General features: G+C 43.5%; 1 protein-coding gene and 1 long non-coding RNA gene across 2 annotated transcripts in view; one reads left to right on the top strand and one right to left on the bottom strand.

Annotated features, from left to right (window-relative positions):
• cacna1ba (calcium channel, voltage-dependent, N type, alpha 1B subunit, a) overlaps positions 1-16,698 on the top strand; it is a 494,356-nt gene that overhangs the window by 419,723 nt on the left and 57,935 nt on the right. Inside the window, exons 33-37 of the mRNA XM_055659954.1 lie at positions 731-932; positions 3,537-3,701; positions 5,987-6,097; positions 7,402-7,485; positions 15,850-15,855. Of these exons, the coding sequence (XP_055515929.1) occupies positions 731-932; positions 3,537-3,701; positions 5,987-6,097; positions 7,402-7,485; positions 15,850-15,855 (568 nt within the window). The remainder of the gene's footprint in view (positions 1-730; positions 933-3,536; positions 3,702-5,986; positions 6,098-7,401; positions 7,486-15,849; positions 15,856-16,698) is intronic.
• The window catches only part of LOC129711926 (uncharacterized), a 36,416-nt gene continuing 27,342 nt past the window's right edge, over positions 7,625-16,698 (bottom strand). Inside the window, exon 3 of the long non-coding RNA XR_008725960.1 lies at positions 7,625-10,348. This is a non-coding gene — a long non-coding RNA (uncharacterized LOC129711926). The remainder of the gene's footprint in view (positions 10,349-16,698) is intronic.

Here is a 16,698-nt window from a genome sequence, read left to right on the forward strand (position 1 = left end):
TCAAGGGAGTGCCATTGTAGAGCTGGAGGACCCGTTGGGTAAAGGAGGAAAATGCAGAGGGGCATCGGGCTTTGGGGTTGTAATGAATAATAAGATAGCAGGCCGAATGGAGTGAGAGAGAGAGAAAGGTAGTGAGCTGTTAGAAGTGTCACTTAGGCATCATTATCTCAGGTACAACATCATACAGAGGGACGAGTTCACGAGCTGGAGAGATACAGATAATTCATGGTTTAATGATGATCCCAGTACACAGCAAGTTAGAGTGCTGCCTGCACAGGGATCTCTGCTGCATGTTCTCTAGAAATCCTGGATAAGCAGTTTCCGTATTGTTTTTGAAGTTAGTGTAGGAACTTGAGGGAAAGTTTGGAAGATTTATTCCCTTGTGCTTATTTATTTACTTACAGCTATCTAGAGAAAGTTTTTCAAGGAAATATATACAACTTACACGGTGCACTGAATATATTGCTCATATAGACAGATTCGCAGAAAAGCAGCCACTTATTTTGATGTTCTAACTTGTGATATGGGATTTCAAGGATATTTCAAAACTATTAAAACTGTTACACCACAGTTCAGGCCATGGAGGATTCATATTTCTTTGTGCACCATTTTAGTAACTCAACCCATGCATTTTCTGGAGTGAATTCCATGAATACTTGTTTCCTACTTAGCAAATGACGTTGAGTTACCGTTACTTAACCTCACAAGGTTTTTGTTCTCTCCTCCGCAGGATTTTAAAGCACTCTGTGGATGCTACGGATGAAGACCAGGGACCCAGCCCCAGCTACCGCATGGAAATGTCCATATTTTATGTTGTGTATTTTGTTGTGTTTCCATTTTTCTTTGTGAATATTTTTGTTGCTCTGATTATCATTACATTCCAGGAACAGGGTGATAAGGTGATGTCTGAGTGCAGCCTGGAGAAAAATGAGGTAGGCTTCAAGGATTTACCCGCTTTTGTCTCACCTGTCCACGATTTAGTGTCTGAATTTCTAACTAGCTACCTCTCCGAGTCATAGAGTGATACAGTGTGGAAACAGGCCCTTTGGCCCAACTTGCCCACATCGGCCAACATGTCCCAGCTACAGTGGTCCCACCTACCTGCGCTTTGTCCATATCCCTCCAAACTTGTCCTATCCATGTACCTGTCTAACTGTTCCTTAAACATTGGTATAGTCCCAGCCTCAACTACCTCGAAGGGTTTCGGCCCGAAACGTAGCCTATTTTCTTTGCTCCATAGATGCTGCTGCACCCGCTGAGTATCTCCAGCAATTTTGTGTACCTTTACCTCCTTTGGCAGCTTGTTCCACACACCCACCACCCTTTGTGTGAAAAAGTTACCCCTCAGATTCCTATTAAATCTTTTCCCCTTCACCTTAAACATTTCTGTCCTCTGGTCTTCGATTCCCCTACTCTGGGCCAGAGATTCTGTGTATTTACCCAATCTATTCCTCTCATGATTTTGTACACTATATATTCTTGCTTCAGGACCCTGATTACCAGAGACTCATTGCTATTTGTGAACTGCATTCATTCATCAATACTTACATCAACTGAATCAAAATAATTTCAGTTTGTTACCCGTCGCTTTAAATGGAAATTTTCCAGTCAATTGTTTTGACAAGTTATATTATAACTCTGCACTTTAATAGCTCATGAAAGGAAAAATCACCAAAGGGCTGACTCATTTAACAAGCATGTGTGGGATGGGTTGTACACAGAGAGAAAGAAGCCCAGACCATTTAATAATATGCATCAATAGTCGGGAAAGGAGTGGAAAACGGGGTGATTGCTGGTCGGCGCGGAGTCGATGGGCCGAAGGGCCTGTTTCTGCGCTGTATCTCTGAAGTCTGAAAGAGAGTGTAGAGGGGAGCGCATGGCTTCTCATGTTTTGCACTCCTAGAAGCTGAAGAGGTAAAGGAGAGTATTTGAGTGTAATCTCACTTTACTGTTCTCAGTCCGCAATCTTGAACTTTACAGCATGTTATGTGTTCAAGTGCAGACTTCAATGTGATGAGTTTCCTGCCCCCATCACACTCTCAGCCAGTGAGTTCCAGGTGCCCATCTCTTTTCAGATGCCAAGGTGTTTCCACAACTTCCTTTGAATTCTTCCACCAATTATCCTCAATCTAATCCTAACTCCCCAGATGTTGGCTTCTCCGCGAAGGAAATCGTTCTGTCACAGTGGCCCATGGTTTTAAATGCCTCAGTGAAATCTCCCCTCTTTCAAAGCGACAAGAAAGCATAAGTGTAGGGCCGTGTGTGTGCAGTGTGCCGGGAGTGAACACAGGGCAAAGGGAAAGGGTGACTGTTGGACAGAGAGGCAACAATAAACAGGGGCCGACTGTATCCAAAACACACTGGTGACATGGAACTGAATCGCGAACATTATAAAGAGCACTGCGATTAACAAACGAGTATGAAGTGGAGAGTTTGATAGAGTGATGGAGTTGTACAGCACAGAAATTGTCCCTTCGCCCGCCATACACATGCTGACCTGTTTGTCCATCTACACTAATCCCATTTGCAACATTAGGATTGTATCCTTCCATGCCTTGCGTATTTAAGTTTCCATCCAAATGTCTGTCACATGTTCTCATTGCATCTGATTCCACCACGACTGATGGTAGTGTGCTCCAGATAGCAACAATTCTATTACCCACTCAGATCCCCTTTAGAACTCCTTCCTCTCACTTTAAACCCATGCCCTCTTCATTGTTGATACCATGGGAAAAAGATTTTGACTTTCTATCCTACTGTATAATTTTACATACCACCGCCAGGTCAGCCCTCAGTCTCCATCGCACCAGTTAAAATTAACCCAGCCTATCCCATAAATCGCATATATTTATATCTCCACAACTAATGTCCTTCAATCGAGGCAGCATCCTGGTGAATCGCCTCTGTGCAGCATCCTTCCTCTGGTGTGATGAAGAAGGCGTTTGGCCTGCTTGCCTTCAATAAGATGGGTGTAGGGTACATAGAACGACCTGCCAGAAGAAGTATCTGAGGCAGGTATAATAACAACATTTACGGGTACATGGATAGGAGATGTTTAGGACCAATCGTGGGCAAATGGGACGCGCTTGGATGAGGCATCTTGGTACGGCACAGTGGCGCAGCAGGAGAGTTGCTGCCTTACAGCGACAGAGACCCGGGTTCGATCCTGACAATGGGTGCTTCCTGTACAGAGTTTGCACGTTCTCCCTGTGACCGCTGGAGTTTTCCCCGGATGCTCCGGTTTCCTCCCAAATTCCAAAGACTTCTAGGTTTTTAGGTTAATTGGCTACGGTAAAAAGATTGCAAATAATCCCTAGTGTGTAGGATAGTGCTTGTGTACAGGAATCGCTGGACGGCAGCGACCCGGTGGGCTGAAGGGCCTCTTCCCGTTTAAGGCGACTGTGACTCTGAGGGGTTGCACAAGTTCCATAGCTTCGTGTAATGCAATCTTTATGCTCCTCTGCAAATGTTGCATGTCTTTATTCCAACTCAATGGGTTTTTGTCTAATTCCGACCTATTGCTGATTTCATTCCAGAGAGCGTGCATTGATTTTGCTATAAGTGCCAGGCCGCTAACTCGGTACATGCCACAGAACAAGCAAACTTTCCAGTACAAGATGTGGAGATTTGTGGTCTCTCCGCCTTTTGAATATTTCATCATGGCCATGATTGCGCTCAATACCATCGTGCTGATGATGAAGGTGAGACGTGCCAGCCAACAAACACTCCACACTCCTGGGACAGCTCTCCTTCGCATTGGTCATCACATCTGAACACTGAGGTTTCACTTCTGCAATATTCAATGACAAAACCAGACCGTTCTGTTTAAAGAAAAGTTGATTATATGTGACATTTTATAACTCAAATTTCTCTGCACCTTACATTCGTACATGTGGCAATTAAATTGAATCTTGAATCTTGAATCTAGTGGAAACATCCTCTCCACATCCACTCTATCCAAGCCTTTCACTATTCTGTATGTTTCAATGAGGTCCCCCCTCCCTCATTCTTCTACTCCAACGAGTACAGGTCCATTGCCGACAAACACTCATCATAGGTTAACCTACTCATTCCTGGGATCATTCTTGTAAACCTTCACATAAAACCAGTAAAAATCGCCCATTAGATTTTCCTCAAATTTTCCATCGATTTCAACAGCAAAATAAATGAGGAGGAAAGTGCGAAAGGCAGCTGGATCAATACAACGGTTTTAATTCCATCAGTCAGTCAGAATCAGATTTTTCTTGCAATCCTGTGAACTGATCATCAGTGAAGGTGCTCCACACAACTGGAAATGACCTCTTTGTTTGAGCTGAGAATTTGTCATGCACAATCACCAAAGACTCGTGCACCCGCTTGTTACGTCTGTCATTAACAAGCTACAGTTGAAATTTCAGAACCATCGTGCTGTAATAAGATTTCAGATTGCAAATCAGTAATCTGATCCAGGGGTTGTCATCAAGTGTGCGAAAGAAGCTATTTTTAACTGTCAAATCAAAATGAAATAATCTTGTTATATTTCATAACATGTCTGTTTAAATTGGTTGAGAGTTTTATTTAATTTCAAGCCATTTTGTCAACTGCACATCAACCGTTGATAGATAACTTCATCTCACTGATGCATGTTCAAGATCACATCAAAGCACTAATAATTTGTTGACTTTCATCAGTCTGTTCATTGAGAGGAAATGTGTGTTTTATTAACAGGGCAAAGTATGGGCAGATTAATAAAAGTTCATATTACTGTACACCAGACTGCCTTGAAGAAACTAAAATTAAAAGAATAAATCAACAATACAATATTCTCACAATGCGCTCAGTGCAACAGTTAGTTATTTAAGAATAGATTTGAGATACCTGCTAAAGATCTAACTGATTGCCGTCAATTGTAAAATAATGAATTGTGAGCTATTAAATAAATAAAACATTTATACCCCTATCAATAATATTAAGCAATAAAAAATAGATTTGAGTGTCATTATGACCCAATAATTATTTTAAAACTTGCATTATATTATGAGCTATCTAAAAATGTCATCTACTTCTGCATAAGCCACATCCCATCACACAAGTTTGGCACAAGTGGCAACATTGAGGGTGAAAAAGATAAATGATTAATTGCAGAAGGATAATGACGCAAAAAGAGGCTATTCGTCTTTTCGTACCTGGTTCAAAAAAAGCTTCCCAGCCCAACAGATTCAGTGCTGTACAGCACGAGAGCAGTTCTTCTGCACCCCGTCCACATTAACCAAGTTGGCATATCGGGCCAGTCCTATTATCCTGTATTTGGCCCATAGACCTCTCAAACCTCCCTACCCATGTATCTGTCCAAGTGTCTGCAACCTCACCATTTAGCACTTAGTTCAGATTCTGGGAATCGTGGCTCTTCAAATCTGATGTACTGCCTTTTTAGTCAATTATTTTTTTCTTGCACCGTTATTCCAGTCCTTGCACAATTCCCATAAAATCTCCTTTGCAACCTCTCCAGTGCAGCTTCTCAAGCAGGGCTTGCCAGTTTTTGTTATTTCTGGTCAGCTGAATGCTTTATAAAATCACCGGCAGTGACTTCACGTGGACCATTATGAACAATGGTGTATAAGAACGAAGGACGCATTTATGCCATCCATGAAACAAGAGAGCTGAGCAAAGTTGAACATCAGAAAATGAACCCACTTAATAGGTTGTTTTGTGCAGAAGGGTATACTTAGTATTGAAACCCAAAGCTAGGGAAAGCAGCAGTTGGCATTTTGTGTGCTTTTGTGGATGAATTAAACATCAGCAAATAATGCATTGATTGCAACAGTCAACTTGTTGCATGGGATAACTTAATCAAGTCCACAGGAATAGTGTGTCAATGACAAACACACACATTCTGTTCTGGGTTATTGTTCTTGAGTTATTTCATTTCTAACCTTACTGATTCTATTGTTCAAATTCTCCAACTGATTGAGACTAATTCCTGTTTATTTTTACTTTTAATATATAGTTCTATAATGCTCCTGAGCCATATGACAGAATGCTGCAATACCTGAACATACTATTCACATTTCTGTTCTCCATGGAGTGTGTGTTGAAGCTTATTGCCTTTGGTATTCTGGTACGTTACTTTGTACAGTACAGTTCTCACTTAACAATAAGGAAAGTTTTGCAACCATATTGATCCAAATAAGGAATGTTTTTTTTACATAGGGTTATAGAGTCGTAGTCATGCAGTGTGAAAACAGGCCCTTTGGCCAACTTGACCATGCCAACCAACATGCCCCATCTACACTAGTCCCACCTGCCTGCATTTGGCCTATATCCTTCAAAACCTACCCTATCCATGTACCTGTCCAACTGTTTTTTGAATGTTGTGATATTACCTGCCTCAAGTACATCTTCTGGCAACTCGTTCCATATACCTACCATCACAAAAAAAGTTCTCCCTCAGGTTCCTATTAAAACTTTCCCCCTCACTGTAAACCTACGTCCTTGGGTTCTTGATTCCCCCACTGTGGGTAAAAGACTGTGGATTTACTGCCATGGTATTCCTCTCATGGTCTTATACACCTCCAAAAGATCACCTCTCATCATTCCAGAGCTCCAGCGAATAAAGTCCTAGACTGCTCAACTTCTCCCACTAGCTCAACCCCTCGAGTCCTGGCAACATCCTTGTAAATCATCACTGTACCCTTTCCAGCTTGACAACATCTTTCTTATAACAGAGTGACCAAAACTGGACACGATACTCCAAATGTGGCCTTGCTAATATCTTGTACAACTGTAACATAACCTCTCAACTTCCATACTTAATACTCTGACTGATGAAGGCTAATGTGCCAAAAGCCTTCTTGGCCACCCTATTTACATATCCAGTTAGGAACTCCATTTTCTTAAAGATGTGCGTAGATTTGATTTGGTCAGTACCTGAATGTACGCAGAGAGGTCAACTCACTGCTGTGTGGGTGCACGCTGACAAATTAATGCCTGAGCCAAAGCCTCGATGGATGTGAAAAGTCAGGATGACCCATTGCTTCATGCAATTGAAGAAAGGCAGGCCCTGGCCCACTAATCTCTGCACATCTCCATTATCATGCAGCATGGAAACTGCCTATTTGGCCCAAGTCAAACCATAAAGCACGCTGTTATAGACCCTCTGTATTACAGATACTGACCCAAGTGAAGCTAAACAACAGCAGCAGAGCCTGAAGGAGCCTATTGCTGTAGGGTTGTCCCAACATCAGTGGGTACTTGAGGCTATTTAACATCATGCCGCCATTATCAATGGAAGCGAAACCAACACGGGGTTATAAGTGGGGTAGCGTCTGCACAAACTGTCGGGTAGCTCTGTGTGATGCTAACAATGATGGAAGTTTGTTCACTGACAATTCAATGCTGATTTCCTCCATATCTTTCCCATAGAATTACTTCCGTGATGCATGGAATGTGTTTGACTTTGTAACTGTACTGGGAAGTATAACTGACATTTTAGTCACTGAACTGGTGGTGAGTAATTTCTACAATTTTACATTGTTTTGCAATCTGCTCTGCCTCGCATCCATCTCCATGTCCCACACATTCCCATTCCCATTCCCATTCCCATTCCCATTCCCATTACTGAATCCATAAGCACCGAATGCGCCTGGACAAATGGATTGTTGCAAAGGTTGCATTCCTGTTTCCTCAAATCGCTATAGGCACAGATTGGGAACCATCCTAGTGGGTAGAATGACAAAAGCTTTCCCTTTGGCGAGCAGAGATTGCCATTTAATTTCTTCGCCAAGAGTTAGGATCTCAAATCCGTTTCAATGCTGGATTTGCGCCACAAAAGCATCAAGAATTAGGCTACGGGTGGAGTTATTATCCACTTTGCTCAAAGGGAATCTGAAAAGACCTACTCCTCGGGATCTGGCCCATGGCTTGTTCAAGAGAGCTTGCCACTGTTTCAGATTGATACACGGAACACATCAGAAAAGGCTCCAGATGGTATGATGCTGTCGAGGTCCTCACCCACAACGAAGCCCTGGGGCTCACCACGATTAAGTGGAATGCACCAAGCGCTGTAAACAAAATGCTGCAAATTGTTGTTGCTGGTATTAGTGAACGAACATTAATATGCTTTTTGCAAGACTCGTCACTTGAAGATGCAGAAGAATTTGATCGAATTTTTGTCAATCAACATTTTCAATTGTAATTTCCAGCTTCAGTTTGTTGGTTGATGTTGCCCTTACTTGAAGGGGAAGGTTGTTTTCTTGCAGTTTGTTTTATCCCAGGTTAAGTTTGATCTCAGTGGGTGTTGGCCTCTGGTTCACAGAGCTTGGATTCTGACCATTTTGAATCAATGGTGCACAGCCATGGCTTAGTTCGAACTACAATACATTTTGAAAATCATTGACACAATAGTTCTTGTCCTCATGCCAATCTGAAAACAATAGTTTAAAGCTGAAGGCAATTGATAACGAACCATTTCCTGGACTTGGACTCGCCAGGGAGCTGCTTAACTGGTAACACCGCAGTGTTTTGTCAGCATGTTTCCACAAAACAGATCGATATATGTTGGTATAATTTGCTTCCGGCCTGACTGCCAGTTGGGAGCTGTCCAGATGCTCCAGCCAAGTCCCAGTCTGTACTTGGTGAGTACTGAATGCCCGCGTCTCTGCAGAAGAGGCCTCAGTGTGGAGCAGCAGCGCTGGAAACCGATTATATGGAAGGGTAAAGAGCAAGTATTTTCCACCCTGGTTGTGCACCTAGGTACCTGCATCACAAAGGATGTGCTGACCTGCCTGTAGCAGGTGGCCTCCACATTATCGGTGAACACTGCATCTTTTTTCATTGACAAAGAGTTGTCATATCATTCCTTACTATTTTTTTGTTTATAATTTTTTTACACGATCACAATTACAAAGCACTGCCTAAATATTAACTGCTTGTGCCCTTAGCAGTCCCTTGCTGTTGGTGTCTATGGTGGGTCATCATCTTGTTTAGCTGTTTAGCGCCTTAGGGCCCACCTAATTTAATTAATACCCTCGATTGCTTTAACTTCAGTCATCTTTTTATAGTCTTAAATATCCTAAAAATGTGCAATTATAATTGTTAACCTTTTAGAGATACCGTCACAAAAAAAATAACAGCATCAGTGATAATAATCACGTCATTTAATTACAGAGCTAGGGATACATCCCCACACTATAAATCTTTTTAACATCAGCGGGCAAAGCGTGGTCACTGTAAATGAACGATTTTGTCAGGTCAACTCACATTTATTTATATGGCACATTTAAAAAACAACTCTCGTTGGCCAAAGTGCTTTACATTTGTTATAAGAATAGTATAAACAAACAAAGCTACATACATATATACATATAGCCCTCGTTCAGATTTTGCTCACACTGAGTCTTTATACATTAGGCAAACTAGGTCAGACTGTGAAGAAGGTGAAAGCTCTCAGATAAGACTGGGGGGAGCTCCATGAAACCGCCACAGGAACGTGAATGGTTCTCCTGCGGACCGCAGGCTGGGACGGGAGGTTACTCCTCCCCCAGGTCCTACCCAGAGATGAGGCCACAGAGCCATCAGATGTCAGTCAGCAATCACATGGAGACGTCACGGGGGCCTGTTCTTCCTCTGGGGTGTCACACTTGTGGGCAGAATGGACAAAAAGGAAGAAAAAAAAACAAATGAAAATAACACCTTGCCAAGTAATAAAAATAAATAAGGAAAGGGCAGCACAGAGTCTACCATACAGCTTCAGCAACGTGAGTTCAGTCCTGACCTCGGGTGCTGTCTATGCTGAGTTTAATGTTCTCCCTGTGTCAGTGTGTGTTTCTGCTGGATGCTCTGGTTTCCTCCCACGTTGCAAAGGTGTTTGGGTTGTGAGGTTCATTGACTGCTGCAAACTTCCCCGAATACATTAGGTGAGTAGTAGACTATCGGGGTTGTTGATGAGAGAATAGGCAAGAAGGAAAAATTACTTAGGGGTGGGATTTCTTTGTGAGACAGAACAGACTCTATGGGTCAAAATGGATTCCTATCTGGGATGGAAAAGCCAAAACTGTTGAAAAAAAGCAATCGGCAACTAAGAGAGAGGTGCTTTTGTTTGACACCCCTCGTCTTCACGTTTTGGCATCTTTTTGTTCTTGATTTGTATTGCAACTTGTCTTTCTTGCAGTTTAACAGGTAAAATTGCTGACGTTAATCTAAAGGCATCTTTATTTTAAGCGAGGTCAAATCAACATATGCCAGATCACTTGAATAATATTTTTTGCATGTTCTGGAAAATGGGCAACAAAATAGGCTGTCCATCAGATGACCCAGCTCCCTATTATATGTAGACAAAAGTGCTGGAGAAACTCAGCGGGTGCAACAGCATCTATGGAGCAAAGGAAAAGATATTATGTTATATGTTATGTGTGTTGCTTCAATCATTAATGTTTGATATGGTTCGCTAACATGACTTGAAGTTAAAGTATTTCCTGATTTTGTTTTTTGCATCAAACCTACAGTACATGGAATCTGTATTGTTTATTAATCGGATGTAAATGATAAACAATACATTTATATTCATAGAAACATAGAAACATAGAAATTAGGTGCAGGAGTAGGCCATTCGGCCCTTCGAGCCTGCACCGCCATTCAATATGATCATGGCTGATCATCCAACTCAGTATCCCGTACCTGCCTTCTCTCCATACCCCCTGATCCCCTTAGCCACAAGGGCCACATCTAACTCCCTCTTAAATATAGCCAATGAACTGGCCTCAACTACCCTCTGTGGCAGAGAGTTCCAGAGATTCACCACTCTCTGTGTGAAAAAAGTTCTTCTCATCTCGGTTTTAAAAGATTTTCCCCCTTATCCTTAAGCTGTGACCCCTTGTCCTGGACTTCCCTAACATCGGGAACAATCTTCCTGCATCTAGCCTGTCCACCCCTTAAGAATTTTGTAAGTTTCTATAAGATCCCTCTCAATCTCCTAAATTCTAGAGAGTATAAACCAAGTCTATCCAGTCTTTCTTCATAAGACAGTCCTGACATCCCAGGAATCAGTCTGGTGAACCTTCTCTGCACTCCCTCTATGGCAATAATGTCCTTCTCAGATTCATGAAATTCACATTTATTCCAATGTTTGTTGGTACAATTCTTTTGTCGCCACAATTCTCGATTCAATTACGTTGAATAATCATTTATGACTGACAATTAGTTGGAAACAGATTGAAATTACATTATTTTATTTCGTCATCCCTTTCATTAAGAGCTACTTTGTGCGAGGATTACATTTATTTTTTAATTAAAACAATTCCCGTCCTTTTGTGGAGGCACTTCCAAGAGATGGCATGCAGTTTATTAGTGTGGGGAGGGCAGGCTTGGCCATAGATCATGATCAACGGTGATCTTTGACCCTGGTAGCATCACAGTCAACGCTAACTTAATATCAATGCCCCGAGGACTGGACTTTGGTCATTGTAAGTAAAACACAAAGTGCTGGATTAAATCAGCGGGTCAGGCAGCATCTCTGGAGGATGGGGGTAGGTAACGTTTTGGGCCGTGACCCTTCTTCACAATGATTGTAGTAGGGAGGGGAAAGCTGCAAAAAGAGGTGGGGCTGGGACAAAGCCTGACAAGTGAAAGGTGGATACAGGTGAGGGGGGAAGAGGGGGAGGGGTTGGTTGGCAGATGGATGACCAAAGGCGAGAGAAGAAAAGGAGTGTCAGATAAGGAGAGGAGGGGTGAAACGTAAAGCCAGGTGGAGGGATGTAGGTAGAAGGGGATGGGGTAGAGGCTGGGAGAAAGGTGGACGGAAATGCGGGTGAGATAGTGGGAAAAGTGGGTGTGACTGGGTGGGGAGGTGGGACAGGAAAGAGAGGGGAAGTGGGGTGGAATTTTAGAGCTCAATGTTTATACCGTTGAGCTTGTCAAGGGTTTCCACCTCCTCATTCTCTTTTTGGAATTCATCATAACGCAATTCTGCTGAGTGAGCAGGCTATGTTTTGAGGGGCTCTCTCCAGGGACAGAGCTTCACTGGGAGAAAGGCAGATTGACAAATGGAGTCAGAGAGCTTTCTTGTTTTCCATTAACTTAGACATCGTCAAAACTGTTGACCTTTCTGCACTGTTCCTGAGCAGTCAAGCCCAACCCAGCCCAGCCCAGCCCATCCCAGCCCAGCCCAGCCCAGCCCAGCCCAGCCAGCCCAGCCCAGCCCCCAGCCCAGCCCAGCCCAGCCCAGCCCAGCCCAGCCCAGCCCAGCCTAGCCTAGCCCAGCCCAGCCCAGCCCAGCTCAGCCCAGCTCAGCCCAGCCCAGCCCAGCCAGCCTAGCCCAGCCCAGCCCAGCCCAGCCCAGCCCAGCTCAGCCCAGCCCAGCAGCTCAGCCCAGCCCAGCCCAGCCCAGCTCAGCTCAGCCCAGCCAGCTCCAGCCCCCATCCCAGCTCAGTCCAGCCCAGCTCAGCTCAGCTCAGCCCAGCTCAGCCCAGCTCAGCCCAGCCCAGCTCAGCCCAGCCCAGCCGCTGAATGATATTTTCCGTCCATAACAGTGTACTGCCAAATAAATGTAGACTTCAATACATGTAATGTAAAATAGATTACTCCAACATTGCCCCGGTTGTAATAAGGGTTAGTGATTTAATGTGCCCTCAGTGCAGTAATATAATTACTTGGATAAAAAGTGTAATGAGGAGTCTTGTACTTCAATAAAAAATAAATCTTTTTATTGATGTGCTTGAAATACTATAAATTGTTAAAAACAAAACCCGATATGATTTTCGGACCTGCGAGCTTTATGCATTGTGTCTATTCAACTATAAGATTGCTATTCATCGTCGGATGTTGCCATGGTTGAATAAAAATTGTCACTCCTTAATTTGCTATTGATTTCATCCTGGTAACTCTCACGTATGTCCACCTTCTGATTTGTTGTGTGTTTAGCATGGCATTAAAGGTCATGAGCTCTAACACTGACGTTCTGGACGGTGATCTGACTCGGGTGGCATTGTGCTTTGTTTCACCAGGTTTGGTTTTGCTCATCTGATTTCTCACCTCCTCTTGTTTTTTGTTCTTATTTTCTCCAACGGTCTGCCGAATCACGCCATCCAATCAACACACAAAACGAAAACCATGTTTCCGTCTGTATGTGTCCTGCACCTGCTGCTCATATTCCACACAAAACAACAATCTTTCTTTGCATATTGCCAACATCAATCACCCATGATCAACATCAACATGTAGCAACTGGTTGGTTTCATCGATTTATGAAATCTTTTGATTGCAATTGCTTTGCTTTTTAATTTGCCATTCTTTTTGACTTGGTGCTAACAAAAAGAAGTGAAGGTTGTTCGCTTTGTTGCCATGTTCTGAGGTGCAAGAGTGCGTGTGGCATCCATTTTAGCAGTTCCAACTTTGCAAGCATATTGGCCAGTTTCAGAGCATTTGGTTAGTGGAGACTTTGAGCTGTTCCCTGAAACCTCCTACTTTAATTTCAATAAAAATGTCATTAAAAATGGGAGTAAAAAAACAAAGACAAAGAGTGTCAGAAAGAGAAATGGACAAATGTATTTGCCTTACAAGAGACCTTCTCCCTAATTGTAGCAAATCATTCACTTTCAAGTGATCAGATTAGTGATTTGAATTAACCTTTTTATTTTGTATTAACTTTAGATAATTTTTAACTAGGTAATTAGGTTGATTTTATTTCAGAAAAGGTTGGATTGCAGAAGGTACTGAGTGTGTTGCAGATGTAGTGGTTGCTCATACATTCACTTTTGTAGTTTAACTGACTGCCCTGCCTGAACTGCTCACTTCAATTCCGCTCACCCATATCCATCTCCCTGAATAGTTCTCCTGTTGGTTTTTATTCATACCAGCTCCTGAGAGACAATTACTCCAGAGAAACACTGGGAAAATTCAAATGAGATGAGGTGCTTCAGATTTGCATGATCATCTCTTACAACGGAAAGAAGAATTCGGAGATGTTGCATCTTTTTGTCAACTTAATTCAAAGCAGATCAACTCACAACTCTTGTGTTTAAGAAGGAACTGCAGATGCTGGAGAATCGAAGGTTACCCAAAAAAGCTGGAGAAACTCAGCGGGTGCAGCAGCATCTATGGAGCGAAGGAAATAGGCAACGTTTCGTGCCGAAACGTTGCCTATTTCCTTCGCTCCATAGATGCTGCTGCACCCGCTGAGTTTCTCCAGCTTTTTTGTGTAACTCACAACTCTTGTCAGAAATACCGATCAATTAAAATAGTGGCACAGTGGTAGAGCTGCTGTCTTACAGTGCCAGAGATACAGGTTTGATCCTTTCTAAAGTTGCTGTCTATGCGGAGTTTGTACGTTCTACCTGTTACTACATTTATTTTCTCCAGCTGCTCCAGTTTCCTCTCGCATTCCAAAGATGTGCGAGTTTGTAGGTTAATTGGCTTCTGTAAATTGCCCCGAGTGTGCGGGATCTAGAACTAGTCATAGAGTGACATATTGTGGAAACAGGCCCTTTGACCCAACTTGCCCACACCGGCCAACATGTCCCAGCTACACTCGTCCCACCTGCCTGCTCTTGGTCCATATCCCTCCAAACATGTCCTATCCATGGACTTGTCTGTTTCTTAAACGTTGGGATAGTCCCAGCCTCAGCGACCTCCTCTGGTTGCTTGTTCCACACATCCCACCACCCTCTGTGTGAAAAAGTTACCCCTCAGATTTCTATTAAATATTTCCCCTTCACCTTGAACCTATGTCCTCTGGTCCTCGATTCCCCTTCACTGGACAAGAGATTCTGTTCATCTAGCCGATCTATTCCTCTCATGATTTTATACACCTTTTTAAGATCACCCCCTCATTCTCCTGCGCTCCAAGGAATAGAGACCCAGCCTGCTCAACCTCTCCCTATAGCTCAGACCCTCTAGTCCTGGCAATTTCCTCGTAAATCATTTCTGAACCCATTCAAGCTTGACATTATCTTTCCTATAACATGGTGCCCAGAACTGAACACAATACTCTAAATGCGGTCTCACCAACTTCTTATACAACTGCAACATGACCTCCCAACGTCTATACTCAATTCTCTGACTGATGAAGGCCAATGTGCCAAAAGACATTTTCACCACCTTATTTACCTGCGACTCAACCTTCAAGGAACCATGCACCTACGCTCCGAATGCACGGGTAGTGTACGGGTAAACGATAGGTAGTTTATGGGCCATTGTGCATGGGTAATCGATGGTTAGCATGGTCTTGGTGGATCGAAGGGTATGTTTCCATGCTGTATCTCAAAACTAAAGAACAAGTCTCAGCCCGAGCGGCAGAGCCCTGGCGTTGTGTTAAAATATCAAACAGAACTAAAATAGATGCCGAGTTTAAAGGAAGCCAGTGAAGAAACAGCCTCTGGACCTCTCATGTAACTGAGGGTTTACTAATGCACAGATTCTTGCCTGGAGACAAGCAATATCCTCAAATAATGTTTCCTAAATCATGTTTCTGTCAAATGTCATGGTGTTATACAGCAAGGAATCAGGCCCTTCAGCCCATCTAACCCGTACAGTCCATCAGCCATCAAGTCCTTAGGACATTCATCCTTGAGAGGCAAAAATTAGGTCCAAGCCTTGAATGCGAGATCAAGTGTAATGTGTTCTCCAGTGGTTCCATCTCCCAGCCACTCAACCACTGGCCCAGGGTGTATGAGGGCAACATGGCAGTGCAACTGGCAGAGCCCCAGTGGCCCTGGTTTAATCCCGACATCCAGTGCTGTCTGTGTGGCATTTGAAAGTCCTCCCCGTGACTGCGTGGATTTCCTCCTGATACTCCGGATTCCTCATACAACCCAATGACGTGCGATTCGGAAAGTTAATTGGCCATTGGAAATTGCCCCCAGTGTAAATGGCTGGCAGCGACTGGTAGGGAGTTGATGGGGATATGGGGGGAATGAAATGCAATTATTATAGGATTCATGTAATTAGATGGCTGATGGGCTGGGTGGGCTGAAGGGCCTGTTTCTCTGCTGCATAACTCCATGACATGGGACCTAAAATGCACTGGATAGTTGGACAAACATTAAGATCAGAAAGTTCTTGGATAGTTCTTCATTCCTCACCCTCACAAGATGATCTATCTCATGAGGTAGTTTTAGCCTCTACTATGAGAGGCAGGAAGGAGGCCCAGGCCTTGAATGCGAGAGAGAGAGAGAGGCACACAAAATTCTGAGTAACTTAGTGGGTCAGGCAGCATCTCTGGAGAAAAGTAATAGGTGACGTATAGGGTCCGAACCCTCCCTCAGATTGAGAACCTTTCTTGAATGAGAGATCAGACGTGATGTGTTCTCCAGTGGCTCCATCTCACAGCCACTTAACCAATGGCCCAGGAGCAGCACAGTGGTGCAACTAGCAGAGCTGCTGCCCCATGGCTCCAGAGCCATTGGTTCAATCCTCAGGAGGCAGTTTTAGCCTGAACTTTCACTGGCCATTAACATATCCAATTAGGCAAAATAAAAAAGAATGAGCTGACTTTTCCGAAATTCTGCAGGCATTTCCGAGGGTAATAAAGGATGTAAAATCTGTCTCAGTCCATTAACGAGCGTAGCATTTCCCCACAGGGGCTGGGGGCTCTGTGTGGGGATGGACTATAATTACATGGATCCAATTGCCTGCGGTGGAGCAAGTGACGATTAGGGAACTCCTGTCCCAAGCCGACAGACAATTGTCGCCAAGCTCTGACATGGTCTACCTCAATCAGACATGCCT

This window comes from Leucoraja erinacea, chromosome 31 (assembly GCF_028641065.1).
Source record: "Leucoraja erinacea ecotype New England chromosome 31, Leri_hhj_1, whole genome shotgun sequence".
NCBI lineage: Eukaryota > Metazoa > Chordata > Chondrichthyes > Rajiformes > Rajidae > Leucoraja > Leucoraja erinaceus.